The sequence below is a fragment of the Amborella trichopoda genome, chromosome 13 (genome assembly GCF_054954075.1).
Source record: "Amborella trichopoda isolate Santa Cruz 75 chromosome 13, AtrichopodaSantaCruz75HAP2 v2.0, whole genome shotgun sequence".
Taxonomy (NCBI): domain Eukaryota; kingdom Viridiplantae; phylum Streptophyta; class Magnoliopsida; order Amborellales; family Amborellaceae; genus Amborella; species Amborella trichopoda.
Window position 1 is genome coordinate 41,119,079 of NC_142348.1, and position 26,840 is coordinate 41,145,918.

General features: G+C 39.0%; 1 protein-coding gene across 33 annotated transcripts in view; it reads left to right on the forward strand.

Moving 5' to 3' along the window:
- LOC18442424 (UDP-Glycosyltransferase superfamily protein) overlaps positions 1-26,840 on the forward strand; it is a 44,233-nt gene that overhangs the window by 8,321 nt on the left and 9,072 nt on the right. For 18 of the 33 annotated variants that reach the window (XR_016046934.1, XR_016046933.1, XR_016046938.1 and 15 more), the window contains 7 exons: positions 4,057-4,104; positions 4,192-4,222; positions 4,301-4,379; positions 6,887-7,015; positions 7,451-7,694; positions 8,535-8,669; positions 26,536-26,640. Coding sequence is in view for 19 of the 33 variants with exons in the window: in XM_011628064.3 (XP_011626366.1) it covers positions 4,057-4,104; positions 4,192-4,222; positions 4,301-4,379; positions 6,887-7,015; positions 7,451-7,694; positions 8,535-8,669; positions 26,536-26,640 (771 nt within the window). In the remaining 14 variants the exon portion in view is untranslated. Of the gene's footprint in view, positions 1-4,056; positions 4,160-4,191; positions 4,223-4,272; positions 4,380-6,886; positions 7,016-7,450; positions 7,695-8,534; positions 8,670-26,535; positions 26,641-26,840 lie in introns of all 33 variants that reach the window. The other 15 variants (XR_016046932.1, XM_088854993.1, XM_088854992.1 and 12 more) reach the window with 5 other exon arrangements.

Below are 26,840 nucleotides of genomic sequence, written 5' to 3' on the forward strand. Positions count from 1 at the left end.
CTTTACATGTAAACAAAGAGGGAAAAGAAGAAGACGACCTCCAAGTATGATGTGAGCCATCTCTCTCTCTCTACATATAAGAAGAAGAAAAAGAAGTGGGTGGCCTCCAAGTGTTCTTTTTGTTGTGAGGATCAATACAAACACACACATATGGACACCTATGCTCTCTCCCAACCCCCCTGCCCCCCCCCCCCCCCACACCCGAATTATAACTACCCTATGCCCCCCACACCCCACACAGAGTCGCTAAGGTATATGAACACCCCCCAAAGGCGCCTAGGACCTATGCTTGCCTAAGTGGCCCGAATCCGCTTTTTGGAAAACTCATCATCATCATAAGCAGATAATGTACATTTAGGATTCATGGAAAGTTTTGGCAGAGTTTTACATTGGTTGCCTATCTAACATAGTCCACTTCCTTTATCTGGACTTGGGACGGGTTAAGAGAAAGTTTAAGGTCCTCACCCTTCTTAGACCAGTCTTTTGGAAAACTATACCTGTTAAAACCTCTCCAAATCCCCTCTCTCTCCCATGTGCCTCCTCTCCTCCAACAACCTCCTTTCTCTCTCTTTCCTCTGCAATTTCTCTATTTACCTTCTTGAAACTAGTAGAAAATGCCCTCTCTCCTATATAACTCCTCCCTTGTTCTCTACATCTCATTGGAAAAACCTTGCGAAATTTGATTTCTCTCTCTCTCTCACCATGGATTTCTCTACCTCTCTCCATTCCCTCACCTGCCACAAGTATCTAGATTTGACCCATTGCATTCTCTTACAGCTGTTGAGCATAAAGACTTAGATTTGCATTTTCTAGTGAGAAACATTATCATTTAGATTTGAGAGCTATTGAGTGGAGTAGAGAGATAGGGGGTGTGGGCTTCGTCTCTCTAGATTTGTAGAGTAGGGGATAGGAACTCATCTCTATTGCAACAAGTTTTCGAGAGAGAGATTGTCACAGAGAAAAGAGAGGAAAGTCGGCAATGTAAAGAGAGACGATGATCTTGGCAGTGTGGTTGGGGTTTTGCTGAGGGAGAGAGTATGTATTGATCAGTTCGAGTGTGTTGGGGGTGGCTAGGTAGAGAGAGAGAGGTTTGGTGAGGTAGAGAGAGAAGAAAAGGATGGGCTTAGGTATTTGGAGGGTTTTTCAGATGCCCCTTTGGTTTCCCAAACTGGATTTCCCTTTAGCCCACTTTTCCTTAACTATTTTGTACTTTGGTTCCAAAAGTCTCTTCACCATCCAATCAAATCGAATGGTTGGGACTCCTCAACGACAACTAGTTTATCTGTGATTGGGAGCACATGGAACCTATGGATTCATTGATGCAAAAAAATGAAGAATGAACTAGCCAAGTGGAGCAGTTGGGTCATTCGGGGTGGGACGATTGGAATGTCTGAAGTAATTGAAAAAATTGTGTAGTGGAGGTAATAGCCATGCCATGGGCCATATCTAGCGCATGCTAGCTTATACTAGGTTAGCTAGATTTTTACTAAAATAAATTACAATGCTCTCTCTCTTTGTTAGTTATCCCCTTTACAAAAAACACTAGAATAGGCATGGACTTGGATCATATGTATTGTCTGAGACAATGGAGGCTCTCAACCGAGAGACATGGTAAAAGATGTGGTTGTTCAGAAAAAAAGGACATGGTAAAAAAATGTGTTTATACGTGATAGACCTGAAATTCCACCCAAGGATGAGAATGTTGTCATAGTAAAAGAGGCTTCCAACTTCTAGGAAAAAGCTTCGAATTAGGAGGTTAATTTTCCCAATGAACTGACCATAAATCAAACAGATACAGGTGAACAAGTTGAGTATTCTAGGGCACTTGAGAGAATTTAGGGAAATTGTCTGGTATCCCCAACAATAGATAAGTTGTCTATGGTCGAGGAATCCTAGTATCAGATTCAATTGGACTCCAAATAGAGACTTTGAAACAAAGTTCAAAATAGTTATGGAAAACTAGGTTACTGGGTAACCTAGTTTAGGAAACTAATGGGGCTTGTGAAAACCCCTCCAAACGTCCAAGCCCTTCCTCTTTTTCTTCCTCAACTCCTCTCTCTCCCTCCCTCTCTCTCATGTATAACTTCTCTCTCTACCTAGCCACCCCAAACATACCCAAATCCAACCTTTCTCATACTCCTCACCAGAACCACATTCCTCCCTCCACTCTAGCTCCTATCTCTACCTGGCCACCACTTGAAAGAGGGGTCTTATGGGGTTTCCCGTGATATGTAGAGAGAATGGGAGTTACAAAGGAGAGAGATGGTTTCTTCGACCTGTTGGGTGAAATAGAGAGAGAAGGAGAGGAGTTGTAGAGGAAATAGAAGGAAAGGGGTCGAGAGAGACAAAGGAATAAGGAGAGAGAGGTTTTGTGAGCTTTTAGTGAGGTGGTTTTGTGAGCTTTTAGTGAGGTTTTGAGAGAGAGAGAGAGAGAGAGGAGATAAATAGCATAGAAGATTACCTTTGGGATGAATCTTCGTCCCTTGGGAGCGCTTTGGAGCATTGTCCAAGGGGCTGCCTGGAATCAACTTAATATATGTATATCGGAGATTTTGGGGTATATATATATAAATATATGTATATCAGAGATTTTGGGGTATATATATATAAATATATGTATATCAGAGATTTTGGGGTATATATATATATATATGGAAAATGCTGAGGTTGGCCCACTAGCTCATAGCTACATATGAGCCCAACCGCCCATATTGAATCTGGACTGATCTAACGGTCATGACCTCATTTCGTATTTGAAATTTAATTTTTTTCTACAAATTCAAATAACTTAAAATTTTAGGCGTTCATTCGTCTCATCAAGGCGTACATAATAAAAATATTTAAAAATAATTCGTAAAAAATAAATTGACCAAAATAATTCGGGGGTATTTTGGTAATTTATTTCTTACAAATTATTTTTTTGATAGTTTTATTAGATTCTCTTACTTTAAAAGAATACACACTTAAAATTTCAAGAGATTTGGATTTCTAGAAAAAAATTAAAATTAAAATACGAAATGAGGTCATGACCGTCAGATCGGCCTAGATTCAATCTAGGCCGTTGGGCTCATATGTAGATATGAGCTAGTGGGCTAACCTTTGCATTTTCCTATATATATATAAATATATATATAAGTGAATTAAATAATTGAAATATATATATATAAGTGAATTAAATAATTGGAATATATATAAATATATGTATATTAAAGTGATTTAAATAATTTGAAATATATATAGATGTATGTATATTAAAGTGAATTAGATGATTGAAATATATATATATATATATATATATATATGTATATTAAAGCCAATTAAATAATTGAAATATATATTTATATATATGAATAGTAAAGCGAATTAAATAATTAAAAAATGTATAACAAATTTTTTGAGCATTATCTACACACATGCATAATGAAACTCTATAGCTTTAAAGGCTCATAAAAAATGAGATTGTACGAGGTACGACCCTGATATGAACTGATGTAGGAATCGCTTTGAGTCCCTACAGTGTATCGGGCAAGACAAGGCAATTAACTACAGTGAGAACCATCCGGTTCTGGACAACCTTGCAATTTCCTAGTCGAGGACCATTTGGGACTGGGGACCCCCATGGGTTCGAGCCGGCATGGGCAATTCCGAGTTAGCTCGCCAATTTTTAATGACTGATGGAAACCACGGCTATGAAAATTGAAAACAAAAATTGTCGATAGATGGTCGTTAGCTAGAAAATCATCAAAAAACACAAATCAAAGGCCCCAAGTTCAAAGTTCAAAAACATTTGAAACTTCCTCAAGGATTGAGATCCCTTCAGACAAGGGTTGTGCCCCCATTTTTAGTGGGGTCATAAGATACGAACAGAGATCCCTTGATGGTGTTTTTTTCCCCTTCTTTGGGTGGGGTGATCGCCCTCGGGTTCTGGCTCTGGGATCATTGGGGCAAGATTCCAATGGGGGATCGCCACCCCCCAACCAAGCTTCTTGCATCTGCCACTGCCTTTCTTTTGTTAATCATTAATGCTGTCATAACTGACTAGTTCTTTTACTTCAGGAATAGTGAAGATGCTAACAACTTTCTTCCTGGATCTTCACATACAAAGTATGTGTTGCCTCTACTATGTTGTGCATTTTCGCTGTTATCTTAATGGTTCAAGGTGATAATCTTTCAAGTTTATATTGTTTCTAGGTCAAAGGGCAATGGCATAGATGCAGTTCAGGTTTGCAATGGTCCACTATTTATCTTTGGTACTTTTGTCTTTCATTTCAGATGTTTTATTGAGTCGCTTTTCTTCTAGACATCAATGGTTTCCCCAGATATAGAATTGGGAGTAAATCATAACGATATCTGGCTGCTCTTCAATGAAGCTCAACAAAGTAAGCCTTTGCTTCCTATAATCTTTCTACATGGATATTGCTGACATGTTCATTTATCAAATTAAAATTGACACAGAATTGTGCATCACTTTGTTACTATGTTATAAAATTCATTTCTTCATTCTTCATTGCACCAAAAGTCTGATTTGTTTTATTTATCTATATGCTTTCTTCATTGTGCCAAAAGTTCTGAATTATTATTCTAGATCATACATAGTTGTTTTAGGTATGAAAATGTTGAACATTTGTATCTTTTTATGTATTTCCATGATAAAAATACTCCTTAGAAAAGAATAAGTTTTCATGTTAAAAAGATATGTGCTTATTCATAGACGATTAGATCATTAGTTGAATGGGAACCATGAATTTGTTTGTTCCCCGTTCCATGCATTGCACTACTATTTATGTGATCGGTATTTTGTGTTTTGCTTATACATTTGCATGGACGTGTTTGTTAGAGGGAAGGAGGGAGGGAGGCAGAGAGAGACATGATATAACTTGCATTTATCAATGCAATGTTACCAGCTCCTCTTCTCTTCCCCTGAAGAAGCTGAATAATTCAGCTTCAACTTCATCACTGAAGCAAAACACTTCTGTTGAAGAAGGCAGCAATTCTTTATTTTTCTTATTTTATTGATTTTCATTTTTCATTTTGTTTGAATTTTAAAAAGTTTTTCAGTTAAGCGATCATGAAGTCTTTATCCCATCTGGTTGAACCAGTGAAGCACTTCTCTTCCTATGCTAAACTGAAGTGGTATTGAAAGCAAATCTCCAAGCGCTTGTCCAACCTGAGGGCTTTCAATTGTTCAGTGAGAAAAAAAGACTTAGCTGCATGTTTTAAAGGGCGTAATGAAATGTTCCTTATGACCACTATGACTATAAACAAAACTAGCCTTTTATATCACTATCCCATGCGTGTGCAATGAACATGCTTCTTGTGCTCATGTGTCAAAAATACTAATTTTTTGAAGTTATTCGAGCCTATCCTTTCTAAGAGTTTTGGTAAGCATATCAACAATTGATCTGGCTACCTTGGCATATAGCTTGACACTGGAAACAACTTGGGAACATCTATGGGATACGAAAGGACCACAAGAATAATTTGGTCTAGGAGTCACCAAGGAATTGCCACGGGAGCATTATATTTAGAGGAAGAGATGCAACCAAGGTGCAATATTCTTATAATTAAACATGACCTTTTGGTAAATTTTCAGGTTGTAAGAATGCCCTTATTTTTGCCAATTGCTTTTATGAACATTTTGGACTCTTTTGGCTAGGGGTACGTATGTTCAAAGTTAAGAATACTTTCCTTTTTGGGTAATTCAGTGGGGATAACGAACCCCTACCCATTTTTGAAATCAGTAGTGATTTTTTAATGCGTTAGGTGAGAATGGAAGCCTAGACCTTAGCTGAGGCACAAGTGGTGCTACTACCACGACCCCAACCCCAACCCCATTCTCAAGTTAAGTATTACTTTCTTTCTTCATAAACTGCAGGTCAAAACCCCTTGAGATTTTTTATGGGTTATAGTGGAGAGGAGAGGGAGAGGGGTTGGAAATGATAGTTTGGGAGGTTTTTTAGGATCTTTTTTTTTTTCTTTTTCCTGGTTGTTTTTTTTTTTTTTTTTTTTTGGGGGGGGGGGGGGGGGGGGGTGGGGTGGGGTGTAAACATGGGTGTGCCATGTCCTAAATGAAATAAATATAATGGAAATTTATGTAATCTCCCCCATATAGAAGATACTCCACATGGTAACCCATATTGGAAAAGTCCTCTCACAATATACTTGCTTTATTTTTCTCCACTCTAATCCCCTGCATAAGTTTCCCAATGCATGTAGGACCAAATCACCCTTAGCAGGCAATGAGGAAAAAAGTAGAAAACACATCATTTCTCTCTCTTCCCAGCTTTTTCTCTCTGTAAATTTTTCTTCCCTGCTTTCCTCTTTCTCAAAGAAGAAGCAACTTCCATTTCATTTTTTTTCCCCAATGCCTAAGCAACATATATGCTGGAGGAGTATATACTTTTAATTAATGAAATATTATACTGAAAGTTAGCCTCTTTATTCGTAAGACCATAGATAATCTTGTGCTTCGGACTTTCAAAAAGGTATATGTCTTTCTGTATTTGATGAACCTGGATTCCAAGGATTGCTGAAATACTATGTATGCGTGCTGATAAAATTGTGCGAACGTACATGACATGCATGTTGTTCTTTCCGTGCACAGCCACTTGCTCTAAACACATGACCCTCCCTGAGAACATGCATCAGCATGGAACACTAAACCTATTGAATAAACCTCAAATGGTTTATAATCCGCTTTGGAGACTTTCCTGGGGAAAAACTTGATATTCATTCCTGTTTCATTTCCTTAAAAAGTTTTACCCTATAGTGATGAGCTGCTTTTAAATTTGTTGAAATATCATTATCTAAGCATGACAGTCATTTCCTTAAATAAATGTTTCTCAATTGTGTCAATCTTTTCTGATATTTTTTAATTGTGGTCTAGATATTCTATACCTAAATAAACAGCGTCTTATGGCAATGGAGAAGCTTAACAAAATTCAGAAGGAAAAAGAGTTGTTGCTTTCTAGAATAAAACAGCTGGAGTCAGAAAAGATGTCTGGCACGCTTGATGGTGATTTTCCAGACCTGGAAGTTGAATTGACTCCATGATCTTCATTTGTAATTTATTCATAAATATTTGTTGTTTATAACTTTATATAAGTATTTCTTGTTTTTAGTTATTTGTAAATGGTGTTTAGAAGTACCGTTAACTTGAGGAGAAGGTTTAGTCCTTTTTATTAGACTTTTTTTTTTTTTCACTTGAGTCAGCAATTAAAGGACATAAGCATTGTGAGATTTTTGAAGGCCTGTCATGGTATCTGGCTTATAAATTTTGAATGTTTCAAATCAGGGTCTTCATTTGTATGAATTATGGTTTTCCTTTTTCTTTTTTATTCTTTTGCATCCTCTGGGTCATGAATTTTCTGAATTTGGACACAGTTTTAGCCATGATGACTGCAAACTTAAGAGTTATTACGTTCTTTAATAAGATGCTTTTCTTTCTCAGGTACGACTACGGTCCCAAAGGAAAAAACCAAGCCAAAAGGGGACAAGCCAGTCATTTTTGGTGAGCTGCTCTTGCGAATTGATTCAATGGTCCTTTCTGGTGCTATTAGCCATGGGGAGGCATCTGATCTGAGAAGTATGGTCATGGAAGATAAAGCCATGCTGGCAGATGCTTTTCATGACTTGCATAAAAATGATGGCGAGCTGCTCGTATGTCTTCGGCGGTTTTATGATCAAAGCAGGCGGTAAGTTTTCTGTATCCATTGTTGAGTATTCATTTGGCTTAATTGAAATTTTTCTGTAATAACTAAGTTCTTTGAAAGCTCGAGCCCATTGCTGAGGTGCAGATATGTCACTGTTGATCCATTTGATAATGTTCATGGAGTCCGGTCCCCTAAAATAATGGTGGTTCATTCTCATCCTAACTAGTGTATACATAAGTAGTGTGTTTGCTTCACGTGCACACGCAATACTGACAAATAGAGGCTCATGTTGTAAGAAATTGAAATCGAGACCCATAAATGTGTGCAAAGTTGGGTTTTTTCTTGCATGTGTAGAACTTGTTTACTAAAATAAAAAAATCATGTCTTCTGTATACTCCTAATGCACTGTTGGACTTGTTCACAATTACATATTCTATGGGCTTTCTATTATTTCATTGAACTACGAATGTTGATTTATTGTGTGTCTTTTATGTTTTATTTTTTTAAACTTCTTGAATGTCATGATGATATTTGTGTGCTCTCAATGGATTTTGAGCTCGCCCCCCCAATGTTTTCCAATGGGTTTTCATCTAGTTTTTATTGTACACTATAAGATTATATAGATGCCATGTGCTGTCAAAAACTAAAAACTGTTTCTATTTGAATAGTTTCCATATCCAACTTCATGTTGTTTCCATGTGGATGTTGGCAATGTACTTGCATGTGTGTAAATTGTATATTAAGTTTCAAGTGACACTCCCAAGATTCAAATTGTCTAAATTTTCATAACCACTAATATGAAAACTTTCCATCTTGGCTTATATTATATGATCTGTATGATCTTTATTCATATCTGACCTTTTTCTTTTATTGGCTATGCAGAACGGGTTTGCACATTGTACAAATATGCACTGAATTAGAACCAGTTGCTTCAGTTGGATCTTTGGCAACTTATGTGACAGGCTTGTCTCGTGCACTGCAGAGAAAAGGCAATACGGTGGAGGTTATTTTACCCAAGTATGACAAGTAGTACTGTTTCTTAATAAATTCTGCTAAGGAGTATTTGTGTTAAGGAGTATATTTGCATTGATGCATCCTTATCTTTTAACACTGAAAAGGGATTTGGAGCTCAGTAGTAGGATTCTAACTTGGGACATGGTGTTGCAAAAGTAAACATCTTACCAATCACACCCAAGCTTGAATCCTTGGAAAGGGAAACTTCTGATGTCTTTTAGTTGAAACGAAAGTCAATTTTGTCTATATCATTTGAATATCTTGAGTATTTAACTTTGTGCATATTAGCAAGTACTTTAATGAGTTCATTGATTTTTGTGAAAGGGATAGTTCCATAAACTAAATGAAGTTCAAGAAGTTCAAGATTCAGTGAAACTTCTCATTTCATTCACTTTCAGCAATCCATAGGCAAAATCCGACTGTTTAGCTTTCAATGAAGAGCGCAAGATTAGCTAATATGTCCATGACAGTCTTCGCTTTCCTATGTACATTGAGACACATACCTAGATCCTATTTATTTCTTGAGCTTCCCTAGGTGATGTTTGCAGCTTGTCAATGTTGGAAATAATTAAGTATTGTTATATTGATGGATATGAACGTCTTTTATATTTGTTTAGGACTTATATGTCCTATTTTGTTATGCATGGGGCAGTATTGTAATTAGTTCATTTTATTAATACAAATAAGAGGTGCGTGCTGGTCATTCTTGACCAACACGCCACTCGCTTCCCCCCCTCTCTCTCTCTCTTCCTCAAGCCTCTCTCTCTCGTCTCCTCTTTCCCTCTATTACTACTTTCTAATATCTTATTTTTACTTTTCTCTTCTTTAATTTTGCCCTAGATTATTTTCAACTTGGTATCAGAGCATTCTAAAGTATCGAAGAAAAGGTGTGTGGGTGTTTTAGGGCTGATGTCATCCATATGAGTAGATGATGTCATCATGCCTTGAAACCCTAACTTTTTCCAGCAATTTGTATTGATCAAAGTGAGTTTTTTTGGAGATCTCCTGTTGTAGGTAATGTGTTTCCTAAAAAGCCTAAATCACAAATGGATTAGGGGTTGTGTACCTCAATCAAGAAAAGATTGGTAGTGTTGTTTTTAATGTTAGTTTGAGTAGAAAAGAGGTGTGATCAAATGTGAGGGTGTAACCAGATCTGTAACTCTTTTCTTGGAAGAGTTTTGAGATGTTCTTTTGTATAGAAAAGAGTTGTGATCAGATATGAGGGTGTGACCAGATCTTCAAATTTTTTTTTTTTTTTTTTTTTTAAGAGATCTGAGGTGTAACTTGATCTCAATTGTTGATTAGATCCGGGGGTGTATAACCAGATCTCAACTACAGTAGATGTCTCAATAAAAATGAAATATAGAGCAATCTGGACTCCAAATTACCACAATTAAATTTGATGGCACAAATTTTTTGGAATGGGTCAGGTCAGTTAGATTATTTCTTAGTGGAAAGAAATATTGGGATATATTGAAGGTTGAGTAGAAAAACCAGATCTCAAGGATCATAAGTATGTGGATTGGAAGGCTGATGGTATGGGAATTATGAATTGATTATTGTATTCTATGCAACCTAATCTGAGTTGAACTTTTATGAACTGCAATGCCCCTAAGGAAATATGGGATGCAGTTCTTGAGGCGTATTACCAAAAGAAAAATATTGTAAAGATTTATGAATTGGGTCAACAAATCAGTAGTTTTTAACCAGGGGACTTGTTTGTTGTAGATTAGTATGCTTGTCTACTTTTTATATTGGGATGAAATGAGCCATTATCAATCCATACAGTGCTCATCTTGTGCAAAAGAACAAAAGCTAGAAGGTAGAACAAATGAAGATTTTTCATCTTTTGAGCGAGTCAATAGGGAATATGAATCAATTAGAGCAAATGTTCTTGGCAATGTGACTTTACCATGACTTGGAACTGGTTTATCTCTCCTGCAGACTGAGGAAATTCACCACACAAATTATGGCAATACCTATAGGCGAAACATAAAGATCTGCTCTACTCTCAAGTTCAAGTGGTAATCGAAGTGAAGGACGTTTTGGGAGTTGAGGTGGAGGCCGTGGTGGTGGACATGGCCGTGGGAGCCCCACATGTGATGAGAAGGACAAGTGCACCCATTGTGGCAAGACAAGACACACAAGGGATGCATGTTGTGATCTAATTAGACGCCCTAGATGTAACTTTTCTCGAGCAAATTCAGCAACAATTAGTGAAGATGTTGCTCCTGTTATGCATTGTCAACAAGATGCTACTACCTTTGAACTTGAAGAAGAGTTGGTGACTATTCCTAAAAGAGAACTTCTTGGTCTCAAGCAGCATGCTTCCATTTGAGACCCTCCTTCCTCTAAGTTTCATATTGCCAATCAGGCATATCTGCATCAGCTTAGCATGCCTCCATAAATTTATATAAAACCTGTTGGATGTTTTCTTATATTATTTATTATAATCAAGAATATGTTAAAATAGCAAATGGTTATCTTTTTCTAATCAAGGGAAAGGGAACAAGGAACAATGTCTGTTACTCCTGTTAACTTGTCATCCACCTTGCATGTCCCCAATCCTACAAGTAATCTCCTCTCAGTTAGTCTCACAAAAACTTTATACTGCAATGTAACTTCTTTTCCCTCCCATTGTGTCTTAGAGGAAACTTGTCATCCACCTTGCATGTCCCCAATCCTACAAGTAATCTCCTCTCAGTTAGTCTCACAAAAACTTTATACTGCAATGTAACTTCTTTTCCCTCCAATTGTGTCTTATAGGACTTGGTGACGAGGAAGACATTTGGGCGTGGTCGTGACGATGGAGGGTGGTGCCTTTTGGAGACTCTAGATCTTGCCTTGGCTACTACTGCTACATCCTCCATTGCTAATGAAGAAAGGGTGTACTTGTGGCTAGTGTTTTAAAAAGCAGACCGCCCAACGCCTAAGCAGCCTCCTAGGCAGTCCAGAAGACCTGGGCCCCCCGCCCAGGCCTAAGCGGCTAAATTAGGCTGGCTGTCCCTAGGCGTCAGGGAACCTGCCCCAAGGGTGGAAATGCCCCTCGTTGAGGGAATTTTTTTGTCCTTTTTTTTTTTAATATTAAATGGGCAAAATTGTGGGTTTTAGATTCATTTGAAACCTAAACCCCATTAGAGCCTATTTTAGAGAAAGAAAAACTTCAAAAAACTAGTGTTTGGTGATTTCCATAAGATCGAAGGGTTTCTCAAAGTTACGAGAAATTGATCTAAGCATCACCCAGTGATATTAGATTTAGTGGACTATCAAACTATGGACTTATAGAGTATGGAGGAATGTGTACCATGTGAACTTGTGTACTACATATTTGATATGCCCTAAATCCCTAACTCGTATATGTTATACAGTTATACTTATATTGTTAGATTATAAGGACACTTTTCTTTCTATTGGGCTGCCCAGGTTCTGAGCAGCTTGGACCCCCCAGCTGCCTAGGCTTATGGCACACCTGTCAAGGTCATGTGTCAATTTTAGTTCCTAAAATGTTTGAGTCTCTAAGTCAAGTGCAATTTCAATGTCATATTTGTGAGTTGTCAAAACATTGTAGCACTTAATTTCCAATCAGCATTAGTAAAAGGAGTGATACTTCCATCTCTCTCATGCACTCTGATGTGTGGGGTCCTTCTCCAGTTGCCTCTGTGCATGGTTGCTGTTTCTTTGTTGCATTTGTGGATGATTATTTTAGATGAACAACTATTCAACTATTTATTTAATGAAACATAAAGATGAAGTTGCTAATTTATTACAAGTTTTATGACAAAATGGTTAAAACTCAATATGATGCACAAATTAAAATCTTGTGCTTTGACAATGGGGGTGAGTATGTGTGAAAGCAACTCAAAGATTAGCTTATTGGTCAGGGGATTGAGTTCCAAGCAACATGTCTATACAAACCTCAAGAAAATGATATTGCTGAGGGGAAAAATAGGCACTTGTTGAAAGTCACCTGAGCTCTCTTATTAGGAATGAAAGTTTCAAAATTTTTTTGGTCTGAAGCCGTTCTCGTTGCTGCCTTTTGAATAAATTGCATGCCTTGAAGTTATTTATTCAAACTCTTCCTTGTTCCCTATACCCCCAAAAATGTTTGTCAAATGTGTTTTTTTAGGATATCTATCTCATCAAAAGGAATTCAAGTGTTATGATCCTATTAAAAAAGTTTGAGAGGGTGGGTTTGCTAAGTCTTGTCAAAGCCCTCGTTCAAGAGTTTGTTGTTGCAAAGAAAAAGTGGAAGCGGGCTTTGACAAGACTTGGATACCACTGGCAAAGCTTGTTGCCTACACTGCCTTCACTGGGATCGACCACTATTCTTACTTTCTCTAAATTTGTTGCATGCTTCTCATCTATTAGTCATGAGTGCTCTCTTCAAGGGGTGAAAAGATACATTTTAGTGAAGATAGCATATTTGTGGTTCATCATCTTGTTCCCACACCACTTTTATCTGAAGAGGATGGTGTACACCTTGAAAAGGAGCTGATGACATATATTAGGAGAAACAAGATGGTACAACCCGAATTTCTAAACGATTATACCCTGGATGCTGACCCGGAATCAAGAACTATTCCTGACTCGGGTAATTCTTTCCCTTCTCTGAGAGTCCTAATTTGGACTTACCCATTGCTGTATGCAACAGTAAGTGTTCTTGCATTCAGCATCCTATAGGGAACTTTGTATCCTATAACTCTATGTCCTTTTCTTGTTGTTCCTTCATATCAATCCTATCTTCTGTTTGAATAACTTCTTGTGTTGCACAAGCACTTTGACAACCTCAATAAAGGTTGCATGTGTGAAGGGATGCGAGCACTTGAGTAAAATAATACCTTCCTAGGGAGGAAGGTCGTAAGCTGTCGCAGGATGTACACTATAAAGTACAAGGCTGATGGTACCATTGAAAGCTATAAGGCTAGTTTGGTTGCAAATGGCTTCACTCAGACTCTTGGCATAAACTATTAAGAAACTTTTGCTCCTATGGCCAACTTGAATACTGAGGATCATTCTTTCTCTAGCTGCTAATAAATCTTGGCCTCTCCACCAGCTAGATGTAAAGAATGCATTCTTGCATGGAGACATCCAAGAAGAAATCGATATGGCCATGCCCCCATGTTTTTATATTCAGGGGGAGACAAGAAATGTGTGCAAGTTAAAGAAGATGATTTATGGACTTAAACAGTCTCCTAGAGTGTGTGGCTTGAAAAATTCAGTGAGGCACTGCTAAAATTTAGGTTTAAAAGAAGTTGGGTTGATCATACGCTCTTTGTTAAGAAGAATAGTGTTGGAATCATTTCAAGGCCTTGAATCTTGACGTATTATAGCTTTTGACCACAATGGGAGTTGTCACTCTAGGATCTTGACGTATTGGGACCAAGAGTCGCAAATCCCGAGTATCATGAGGCTTGTGTTGAGTGAGAGGCACCAAGAGGGTTGAGGGTTACCTCTAGTTAGGGTCGGTTTTGTTTTATGCATCATGATAGTGTGTTGGCTAGGGCGGTGTGATATTGATTATTGTGTGATATGAGGTCGAGTGATTTGTTGTGATGGCCCTGTATGAGAAGGTTAGGCACACAAACATAAGCTTAAATCCCTGACCTTGATCCTTCTCATAGTATGTGCATAAATAGTCGTAAATGGGAAGACACTCTTCCATGGCTTATCCACTAGGAAGAGAAATGCTATGTGCCGAGAGGGGACCCCTGCATCCAATAGAGTGCATATTCTCGGGGAGCACCTGTAATCGGCTACAACATGAGTCATGCGCCGCATGTTGGACAGACTCTGATTGTCACAACCCCGCCCCCTTTCCCCTTACCGTACTTGTCAGAGGGCAACAGGGTGCAGAACCACGACCAAAGGTAGCGAATGCCACTCAGGTGGGAGTGCGCTCAATGCTTGAAGGGAAGGAATCAAAGCAAACCATGAAAGAAAAACACAACTCCAACCACACACAATCATCAAAAAGCTGGACAAATTAATTCCAAATCATAAATAAAAGCTCCAAAGTATTACAAATATGTCCAAGGCACCAAAAGCCCAACATTTATACATAGCTTCAATACAAAACAACTATATGGCCAAGCTGCCATCTAATCCATACAATCAAAAGAAGCTTTCACAAGCCGTGATCACCAAACCGCCCGTCCTCAACCCGCAAGCTATCACTCTACATAGATGAAGGTCAAAGGAGTGAGCTATAAAGCCCAGTAAGTAGATCAAGGTGCCATGTATTCCTGCCTACACACAGTAGCTCACAACCATACTCAAAATTCATATAAGTCTCATAAACATGGAGTCATGTATCACAATTATATTTAGCAATGTGTCGTGAGCGATTCTTTTCATGGTGGGGCAATCGCAAAATCAGGTATCAGATTACATATGAGCTAGCAGTTTATCAAATCTTCTCATCCTGATCATCGTAACAGATCAACAGTATCAGGCAAGCATATATCAACCACAAATAATCCTAACATCACCTACTCCCAAAATAGAAGTCCTATCCATCAGGCCAAGCAAAATCTATCAGTCTGCTCGAGGGCGTTACGCTACCAAAGGGGTCCCAATGGATAGTGCCTCACACTGAAATTTAGGGGAGGAGCGACCCTCCCAACACACACTCATCCTAACTCTCGTCCTATCATAGGGAGTCAGGGAAATATCTCAACTGCCGACACACTGTCTAACCACTCAGGTCTTATCACGCAGCACTTATCACATAGCTGACCACACAGGCCTTATCATATAGCACTTTGCTTTCCCAAAATCATGCACACCTATCACTATAGAACATGTATTATAATCATTTAGACATATCTTAACAGAGCATGTCATACTATCATCCGCACATTTCTTATTCGGAACACATTTCCATGCTGACATAAAACCTCAGCGTACCATGCATATAATCATATTATCGTGCTTATTAGTTTGAGAGACATCATCATGTCGTATCATGCATATAAACTGACCACCAGGCTCAGTAGCTCAAAAGATATCATCATACCATTTTTCTGGTTTTTCACAGAGAATAGGGTCCACCTATAAAGGCATATCATGGGATTCAAAAATCATTTGGACGTGGGACAACTTTTATAACAATATAGGCTCATGAAAACACAACTTTCGTGAAGGGAATAACCCTTAAATATTGGCCTAAAGTTTGTCAAACTGTTGAGGATCTTGAGTGAAACTTCTGGCTTTCCACAGCAGAAAATACAGGGCGATATCTTAATAGAAAATTGGACATAACTTTCAAACCACAGGGAATTTCGTCATGCTTCCAAAACCATTTTCAAAATAGATTCATACATCTCCCATTTAGAAGTGGTTTGAGCTCATTCTGATATATTTTGGTTAGTAAACAGTTCCACACAAAACACGTAACAGTTCTGGAAAATTCCTGTCTTCACAGCAGAAAATCCAGTGTGACATCCTTATAAAAAAATGGATATAACTTTCAAATCACAGAGAAGTTTACCATAATTGCAAAACCATTTTTGAAATGGACTCATTTATCTTTCATTTAGAAGTGGTTTGACCTCATTCTGATGTATTTTGGTCAGTGAACAGTTCTACACAACAACATGTAAAGTCCTTGGAATTCATTTCATAATTTTGGCATACTTCAGAAAATAGCTAATATCTTTCAAACCAAAAGAAGCATTGGCAAGATGCCTTTTCCATCTTAAAATAGATTCAAAGGGGTACTTTCCCACAAACTTTCATGAGCAATAAAGTCATTTTCGATGCTCAAACAATTACACAAATGGGAGTCATAGTTCTGGAAAACAGAGCACATACTAACAAGGTTTCATATTCACAATCTCATCCATTTTCACAGTCACATCCATATTCACAATCACATCCATATTCACAATTACATCTACATTCATGTTTGAAATTTCACACTTTGATAAGCTAAGTAAAACAAAAGCATGGAACATGGAAATTAGATCCACTTACTGCACTAAGTGAAACTCCCAAGTGCTCCACACAGGTTTCTCTTCAAAGTGGCAAGCATCAAAGGATGGTTTTAAGGCTTGGGAGGGAGGAAGTGGGTGAGAGGATAGGGACAAGAGAGAGAACGAAACCCCATGGAGGGGTATGAAGGAGGGTATAAATGAGCAAAAGAAAGGGAGGGGTGGCAGGTGGCAGCCAGCAAAAGACAAGTGGTATACAAAAGACGTCCATGTGCCACAATGCACACAAGAGGCATACATGCAATCATGAGAGAGAGAGAAGTTTTCCCCTGGAGAGTCGCGCTCGGCGGTATCGCGCTCGGCAGCATCGCTCGCGGCTGTGTCACTCGTGGCAGCGTCCTCGTGCGGCAGCATCGCGCTCTGTAGCGTCGCGCTTGGCAATGTCGCGCGCTGCAGCATCGCGCTTGGCAATTTCACACTGTGGTTTCACACACAACGGTTACACACGGTGGCTTCACACACGACGGTTTCACACACGGCGGCTTTCATACACAGCGGCTTTCATACTTATCTGCGCTCGGCAACGTCGTGCTCCAACTTACCCATGCCGACGCACTATAATCTCACCGAAAAAATCTGGGTCCTGCGATTGGAGTGTTGTTTTTCTTTCGTGGTTTACTTTGATTCCTTCTTCTTGCGTTAAGCGCATTTCTACCTGAGTGGCATGCGCTACCTGTGGTCGCGGTCCCGCACCCTACTGCCCTTCGACGTGTATGGTAGGGGGAAGGGGGGGGGCTGTGACAGTTTATGATATCAGAGTAGCCAAGATAGGATTCTTGGCCTAGAGAGTCTTAGAAGTTTCTATAGGGTGGTATTTGGATAGGCTAGTAACTGGGTGTTTGTAATTTAGGTCAAGATGAAGAGGACTCGTGCCAACAATTCGAGTTCGAGTAATGGGAACAGGGAGGCTTTTGGAGAATTTTTTAGGACACTCAAGGTCATGACTCAAGTTATGAAGGATTGTCTGCCAGCCCTGGCTGCCCCTGCCCCAAACCAAGTAGATAGCGGGCTGATTGAAAGATTTAGGAGACTTGCACCTTCAACATTCTCGAGACATAGAGGAGTAGATGAAGGATGGGTCCATGAGGCTTTGCATAGACTATAAGCAGTGGAATCAAGTAACAGTGAAGAACAAGTACCCCCTGCCTAGGGTTGATGACCTCTTTAACCAGCTTCATGGGGCCTAAGTGTTCTCTAAGATTGATCTCCGAACGGGTTATCATCAACTGCAAGTCATGTAGGGAGATATTCCCAAGACCGCATTTAGAACCCGATATGGCCACTATAAGTTTTTAGTAATACCGTTCGGATTGACTAATGCCCCAGTTGTTTTCATGGACTTGATGAATAGAATTTTCACACCCTTTCTGGATAATTTTGTTGTGGTCTTTATTGATGATATTTTGGTGTATTCGGCAAGAAAGATAAGTTGAGCCCGTGTTATATTGGACCTTTTGAGATTCTGGAAAAAGTTGGAGGCGTGGCATATCGACTTGCCCTACCACCTGAATTGGCGAACATCCATAATGTCTTTCATGTATCTCTGTTAAGGAAATACCAGCCCAACCCATCCCATATTCAGAGATATGAATCGGTTTCGATCAGAGAAGACTTGACCTTCATCGAGTAGCCAATTGAGATTCTGGATAGAAGGGTGCAGGTGTTGCATAATAAAGAGATCCCTCTACTCCATGTTTTGTTGCAGTACCATTCACGGGAAAAATCGACCCGGGAACGGGAAGATGAGATCCGGGATAAGTACCCCAATTTGTTTGTTTAACAGAGGTATGATTTTGGGGACAAAATCCTTTTTTTAAGGGGGGATGATGTAAGGACCCAGACTTTTCTGATATTTTGTGGTACGCTGGCGAGTCGTCGGCCGTGCGCGACGCTGCCGTGGGCGGCCGGCCAGGGGACCTACTTGTTCTTCTTCCGGCATTTTGAGGTGCGCCGGCTAGTCGTTGGTTGTGCGCGATGTTGCCGTGCGCGACGTTGCTGTGGGCGACGCTGCCGTGTGCGACGCTGCTGTGCGCGACAATCCAAGGAAACTACTTATTCTCTCTTTCATGATTGTTTGCATGCCTCTTGTGGCCATGTGGCACATGCATGCCTCTTGTGTGCCATTTGTCTGTTGCTTGCTGCCACCCTCTTTCTTTTGCTTATTTGTACCCCCCTTTCACACCCCATTATGAGTTTTGTCCTCTCTCTCCCACGTCCTCCTTCTCTAGACTTAAAACCTTAAGCTTGAACCCATCCTTGGAGCTTGGCCTTTTGAAGGTAACCTGTGTGGGGAACCTTGGAGTTTCCTTTGGTACATGTAAGTAGATCTAGCTTCCATGTTTCCATATTTTTGTTTAATGCCTGTTTACTTGGTTTATCAAGTATGAAATTCAAGCATGAATATGGATGTGATTGTAAATATGGGTGTGGATGTATGTTATTGAAATCTTAATAGAATGTACTCTGTTTTTCAGAACTGTGACTCCCATTTGTGTGATAGTTTGAGTATCAAAAACATCTCTGTTGATCATAAGATTTTGTGGGACAGTACCCTTTTGAATCTATTTTAAGATGGAAAAGACCTCTTGTCAATATCTCTTTTGGTTTGAAAGTTATGAGTCATTTTCGGAAGTATGCCAGGATTGTGAAACGAATTTTCTAGGAACTTTATGTGGTTTTGTATAAAGCTTTTCACTGACCAAAATATATCAGAATGGGGTCAAACCACTTCTAAATTAAAGATAAATGAGTCTATTTTAAAAATGATTTTGCAACCATGATAAAATTCTCTGTGATTTCTAAGTTATGCTCAGTCTTCTATGATGATGTCACATTGGAATTTCTGCTGTGAAGACAGGAATTTTCCTGAACTCTGACTCTTGTTTGTGTGATCGATTGAGTATCAAAAACGTCTCTGTTGATTGCGAAATTTTGTGGGAAAGTACCCCTATGAATCTATTTTAATATGGAAAAGACATCTTGGTAATACCTCTTTTGGTTTGAAAGTTATTAGTCATTTTCTGAAGTATGCCAGAATTGTGAAATGAATTTCCAGAACTGTTATGTGTTTTTGTGTGGAACTGTTCACTGACCAAAATATATCAGAATGAGGTCAAACCACTTCTAAATGAAAGATCAATGAGTCTATTCTAAAATGGTTTTGGAACCATGATAAAATTTCATGTAATTTGAAAGTTATGCCCATCATTCTATGAAAATGTCACATTGGAATTTTAGTTGTGAAAACAAGAACTATATTCACAGAAGATCAAATAGTTTGATAAGCTTTAAGCCAAAATTTGGGGTCACGCCCTTCATGAAAATTGTGCTTTCATGAGTCGAGATTGTTATGACAGTGGTCTTGGGTCTAAATGACTTCTGAATTTCATGTTATACCCCTAAAGGTGGACTACGTTCACTGTGAAACACCAAAAAAATAACCTGATGATGTCCTTGAGCTAATGAGCTCAATGATATGTGTGCCTGAGATGTGCTCAGTTGTGGTATGTTCTGTTATAATAAGACATGCTCTATTATGAAATGAAAGTATGCTCTGTTATGAAATGAAAGTATGCTATGAATGCATATAGTAAGACACACTCAGTTGTGATATGAATGCATGATATTGAGATATGCTCAGTTATGATATGAATATATGTAGTAAGACATGCTCAGTTATGATATGAATGCATGATAATGAGATAGGCTATGTTATATGGATGCATGTAGTAAGACGTGTTTTGATATGATATGCACATGCTCTGATATGATATGTACATGCTCTGGTATGATATGAAAGCAAGCTTTGTAATGAAATGATGTGTATAAAGCACTATGCAATGGGTCATCCATTAGTAGTGTAAGATGATATGATAAGAAATGTGTGAGGCATTATGCAATGGGTCATCCATTGATAGTATAAGATGATATGATAAGAAATGTGTGAAGCACTATGCAATGGGTCATCTATTGGTAGTGTAAGATGATATGATAAGAAATGTGTGAAGCACTATGCAATGGGTCATCCACTGATAGTGTAAGATGATATGATAAGAAATGTGTGAAGCACTATGCAATGGATCATCTATTGATAGTGTAATATGATATGATAAGAAAGTTGTGCCAGCAGTTGAGATCTTTCCCTGACCCTCGATGATAGAAAGGGAGTTAGGATGTGGGTCACCTGGGAGGGTCGTGCCCCCCAATATGTATGTATGGCCCTACGCAATGGGTCATCTATGTGTAGTGTAATGCCCTTCAGCTAGAGAACAAATGAGGGTTGTGTCTTGCAAGGCCACCGCCTATCAAAAGCCCCAAAGCGCACTGGAGACTGTGTGTGTGAAGGCATTACGAATTGGGTCATTCATTTGTCATTGTTTTCCCTCCTGAGATATGGTAGAAGTCCTAAGCAATGGGATTGGCTGGCCTAAGGGATAGGGTTTCTACTTTGAGAGTAGGCGATATTAGGATTGCTTGTGGTTGATATGTATTTGTTTGATTTATTGATATGTTATTATGCTCATGATGGAAAGATTTGATAAACTGCTAGTTCATATGATATCTAATTTGCGATTGCTCCATCACTATTCGCGATTGCTCCACCAAGAAAGAAATCACTTACGACAAATTGCTAAATATACTTGTGACACATGGCTCCATGCTTGTAAGATTTGCATGAACCTTGAGTATGGTTGAGTTACTGTGTGTAGGCAGGAATGCATGGCACCCTGATCTACTTATTGGGCTTTATAGCTCACTCCTTTAACTTTCATCTGTGTAGAGTGATAGCCGCAGGTTAAGGACGGGTGGTTTGGTGATTGCGGCTGGCGGTTGGAGTTCTGTGCTTCTTGTGGAAGTCTTTTGCAATTTTATGCTTTATATGGCAGTTTGGTCATATAGTTTTCGTTTGTATTAAAGCTATGTAAAAGTTGTTGGGCCTTTGGAGCCTTAGACATATTTGTAATAATTTGGATTTTATATACAACTTGTTGGTCCAGCATTTTAGCGGTTGCGATTGGAGTTTTGTTTTTCTTTCGTGGTTTGTTTTGTTTCCTTAAAGCGTTGAGCGCACTCCCACCTGACTGGCATTCGCTACCTGTGGTCGCGGTTCTGCTCTCTGTTGCCCTTCGACGTGTACGGTAAGGGGAAGGGGGCAGGGCTGTGACAGTTTATAGTATCAAAGGTTTAGGAGACTTGCACCCCCAGCATTCTCGAGACATGGGGGGTTAGAAAGGGCTGAAAGATGGAGGAGGCAAGTAGAGAAGATTTTTGAAGTTTTGCATTGCTTTGATGCGCAGAAATTCAGGTTAGGGACTTTTATGCTGGAATGGGACGCTGAACATTGGTGGAGCTCGGTGGAGCAGTCCTGGATAGAGACAGGGACTACTGCCACCTGGGAGAATTTCCTAGTGGCATTTGATGAGAAATATTTTCTTGATTATGTCCGAGAGATGAAGTTGAGTTTATTGAGCTGCAACAAGGGAGACTGTCTGTAGAACAGTATGCTGCTAAATTTGCATAGCTCTCTCGGTATGCGCCCCATATCATCAACACTGAGGCACGCAAGGCGAGCAAGTTTGAGAGGGGCCTCAGGCCAGATATCCGAGGAAGAGTAATGTCAGCCAACCTTAAAGTGTTCTCCTCATTGGTGGACCTAACTATGAAGATCGAGAAGGATTGTGAGGAGTTCTGATTGAGAAAGGAATGGAGAGTAAGGTCCGCATCGTCTGGAAATTTTGGGGAGAAGACTTGACTGCCTTCTAGGGGAAATTTTAGAGGACGGACTCACCAGGGCAAGATGAAGGCCCAGAAGATTTTCCTGAGTGATGTGAGAGAGAACCAGTGCCCGACATGCTCATATTGTGGGTTGAGCAACCACTCGACAGTTGAGTGCTATAAGAGGAAGAGAACGTGCCTTAAGTGTGGCAGGCCTAGCCACTGGATCAAGGACTGCCCTATGATAAAGCCGGAGAACTGACCAAAGACTCAGGGTCGGGTGTTTGCACTTACGGAGTAAGAGGCGAAAGCTTCTACTTCAATGATCCGAGGTACGCTCTTTGTTTGTGGTAGAGAAGCTAGAATTTTGATTGACCCTGGTTCCTCTCATTCGTTTGTTGCACCTCATTTTGCATGCCATATGAATGTTGAACCTTCACTTCTTGACTACACTTTAGTAGTGTGCACTCCTGTGGGGGATTCTATGGAAACAGACATGGTATACAAGCAATGTGAGGTCTTGCTTGAGGGGTGTGTTCTGCAAAGTCCATCAGTATCATATTGGTTAGCTCATCCGCTTTTGCATGTTTCACGGAGCTCGTGGATTCAATTCCCATGAGCGCTACTCATTTTTTAGTGTAAAAAAGTAGTCTAAAAGGCCAATATTTTTAACTTGTGTAACTTTAACATTAGACGTTAGATATCATACTGGTTGGGTTGTCCGCCTTTATACGCTTCATTTAAAAGCTCATGCGTTTGATTCCCATGAGCCCCGTTTTTTTTTCTTTTTCTTTTTAAATTTTCAAGCTCTTTAACCCTTAAAAAAAAAGGCTGAAGTCTTTCCTTGGGGGAATTGAACCCTAGTCACTTTGAAAAGCATGCGCATATGCTATTATCCAAAACGCCATTCACGCATTTATGGTCTGTATGGGTGTCATAGAGAGCCTATTTGATGGAGAGGTTGCTGAATGGAAAGTGCAGTTGTCTAAGAAGTTCACTTATCGGATCCTAAAGGTTCTTGACATATTCGGACCATTACTACATGTCGAGGTTCCTACCACCAGTGTTTGGTCATTAGAAAGCCAAGGCTGAGTCGGAGAATTCATGAATTTTAGAGAAGGAATCGAAAAAAATTTATCCATAAAGTTTTTGGATGTCTAGAACTCAAGGGCGAGTTCTTTCTAAGTTGTAACTTGGCGAGATTGATGCTGTCCATCAACTCACGACAAACTTCAAGGCCCACCTTCAGGTCTTTGGAGGCATATTTCGTCTAGTTTCGGACATTTTCAGAATAGGGTCATAGTAGTGATTTTGATATTAGAGAAAAAAGTTACGCCTACATGAAGTCCGGGTATTTACTTCATGGTTATATTTTAGGATGAGTTTGCCGTAATTCATTTCGGCAAGTGCAAAAGTATCCAATTGGTGCTTTAATCAGGAGTTCTAATTACATTAGACTTAGGTTTATAAGGTCAAAATAAAATCTATATATAGGGGTTAAGTTAGGGTCTTTGGTTCAAACTTGAGTTATTGTGGAAGAACATTGTTTCCTTGAATTATTATATGTTTTGCATAGCCATTGAAGCTTGGCTTGTTAGATTCCTACAATTTCGAACAATTCATCAGTTTTTTTTTTTCTACATCTGTGTTTGGTTCTTTTCTTCTGATACAAATTTGCATCAAGTTAAAATTATTATAAGCCATAAAAGAGTGAAAGGGCTTGTTTGTCAATTAAGTTCTTCGCTTTATTTCTTTGAAGTTTAGAGTAAGAATGTAACATCAAGAAATATCCAGGCAGACATCCTTGACATGCACTACATATTCCCGGTCACTCTTATCTCAGTGTCTCATGCTACATAGTCTAGGTTTATATAGATAACGACAGCTCTATTCAAATCTTCTTGAAACGTTAAGTTAATACTTACAATATCATGATCTGTATCTCCACCCATAATGGCATCTTGGCATCACAGTAATATGACTCTGAAAGCAATTATAAAGTTATGAACTTGAAATGTAGAGGAACCAATCAACCCATTATCGAATATTAGAGAGTAGGGTCTTAACTTATAGGCACTGATGCTTTGTTTTGTTTTATTGCAATCATTAATCTTTATATTTATTGATTTTTGTAATCGATACATAAGGAACAGTTCCTTAGACTTGGTGGAGGGGCCACAACGTGAGTCAAGGGTTCCATTCCTACCCCATTACATATACATATATACATATAAATACAGACATAAGTATCTATATACACCACTGTTTAAAAAGTCGGCAGAACTTTCAAAAATTGGCCGACTAATTCGGACTTGGGCACTGGCTGAGCCTGGATGTGCTCGATTTCATAGGCCATGTATTTGGGAATTTACCTACAGTGCTCTAATCGGCTGATTTGTACATCAGTCAGCGATTTATTGTAAAAATTGGTGGATTTATGCACTATTGTAGTGCAGACATGTAAAAAGCTTTTTACAGGTCAAATATGGACTTTGAAGGCATCTACTCTCCTTTTTCAAGTGTTTTGGGTTCCACTATTGGGGCTTTTTCTCTTCCCAATGCTAGGTGGGCATGACAATGGACCCAGACCCGACTGGAATAGTGTTATTATCTAAACAATATTTAACATATAATAATTTAATAAAATTAATATTTAAATAAATATAAGTATATATTTTAGTTTTAATATTTGAATAATACATGTATATATTTAAAGTAACATTTAAGTATTTTATTTCTTATTTTTTGGTCGGGTCCAATAACTTCGGGTCCAAGTTTGGGTCCCACAATTTTTTTTCGGGTCAACCGGACTCGTTGTCACCAGCATTGCTGAGAAGAGATGTGAAGAGAATCTCTTTCATTTCGATGGAGGTTTTTGTACCACAAGGGGGTCTATGAGGGCAACAATGAAGACGACAACAATGACGATGGGATGATGCGACATGATTGGTGTGAGCCAACAGTCGTAGAGTGTGAGGTGCCACAAGGTACTAGGACCTCCACTGGGGAAGAAGAGGGACTTAGATTGGTTCGAGATGTAGTCAAGAGAGCAAGGCATAGCAGTTGTCCCCCTAAACAAAGACATAAAGGTGGCGGGCCCTGTAGGTTAATTATTCAGGATGATGACAACAACGATGAGGGGCAAAACACAGGCCAAGGAGGCGAGGAGCATGGCCAATTTCAAAATCTAGGCGACTATGGCATAGGAACTTTACAAGGTAGTATTCCTACTTGACAAGGAGGTACTACTTCTGTCCTACAGACTCCATCGGGCTTCACGACGATATTTGCCCTTGTCAACTCTGACAGCGAAACTCAAGAAAATCCCGAACCCCATCATTGATCTTACCACTTTTGAGCATCGTTTTTTACTATTGTACAATATATAATCTCTTTCAATTACTAGTTCACTGAAAAAGTATTGCTGAAAAAAGCATAGCAGTTGTACCCCAAAACAGAGACACAGTGATGGCGGGTGCTGTAGGCTAATTATTCAGGATGATGACAACGACGATGAGGGGCAAAACACAAGCCAAGGAGGAGAGGAGCATGGACAATTTCAAAGTCTAGGCGATTATGGCCTAAGAACTTCACAAGGTAGTATTCGTACTTGGCAAGGAGGTACTCCTACAGACTCCACCGGGCTTCATGGCAATTTTTGCCCTTGTCAACCCTGATAGCAAAACTCAAGAAAATCCCAAACCCCATCGTCAATCTTACCACTTTTGAGCATTGTTTTTTCCTATTGTGTAATATGTAATCTCCTTCAATTACTAGTTCATTGAAAAAGTACTGCTGCAAGTGCCTAAAAATTTTGTCCAAAACCCAATTATGCCTATAATATTTGTATGTTTTGCTTATTTTTTATGTGACAATATAAAAAAACAATACATGTAAAATTAAACATTTTTTACAATTTTTATTTTTTTTTGGGATTTTTTAACCCCATTTTTTTTCAGTATAAAACTCGACACTAATCGGCCAACTAAGTTGGAGTTGATCTGACTAATCAGCTCGGGCCATGACCGACTAGTCAGCCTGACTCGTTCTTTCTAACATTGATACACACACACATAATGAATGCATATAGTTGAAGTATGGTTCTATAAGAGAAAGGAGAAGTTTCTGAGAAACCTTCTGATAAATATTCCTATTCTAAACAGATATGCAATACTAAATTTGGAACAAGTACATGGATTCAGGAAAGCAGAAGCTGAATTTCATTCTTATTTCTCTGGCCAGTGGCATCCAAACAGGATCTGGACTGGGTGAGAAGAGTACTTTGCCATGCAATTTATATAATATGTTTTTTCTTATTACTGTACTTGTTTTTGTACTGATGCTTTCTGTCTGCTGCCTTAATTTGTTTCATTTTCTCATCATGGTACAAAGATAATTTTACAAAGCACAGGAAGATTCGCAAATGAGTACCAACAGCAAGAGCAAATATAACTATGTGACAATTCTG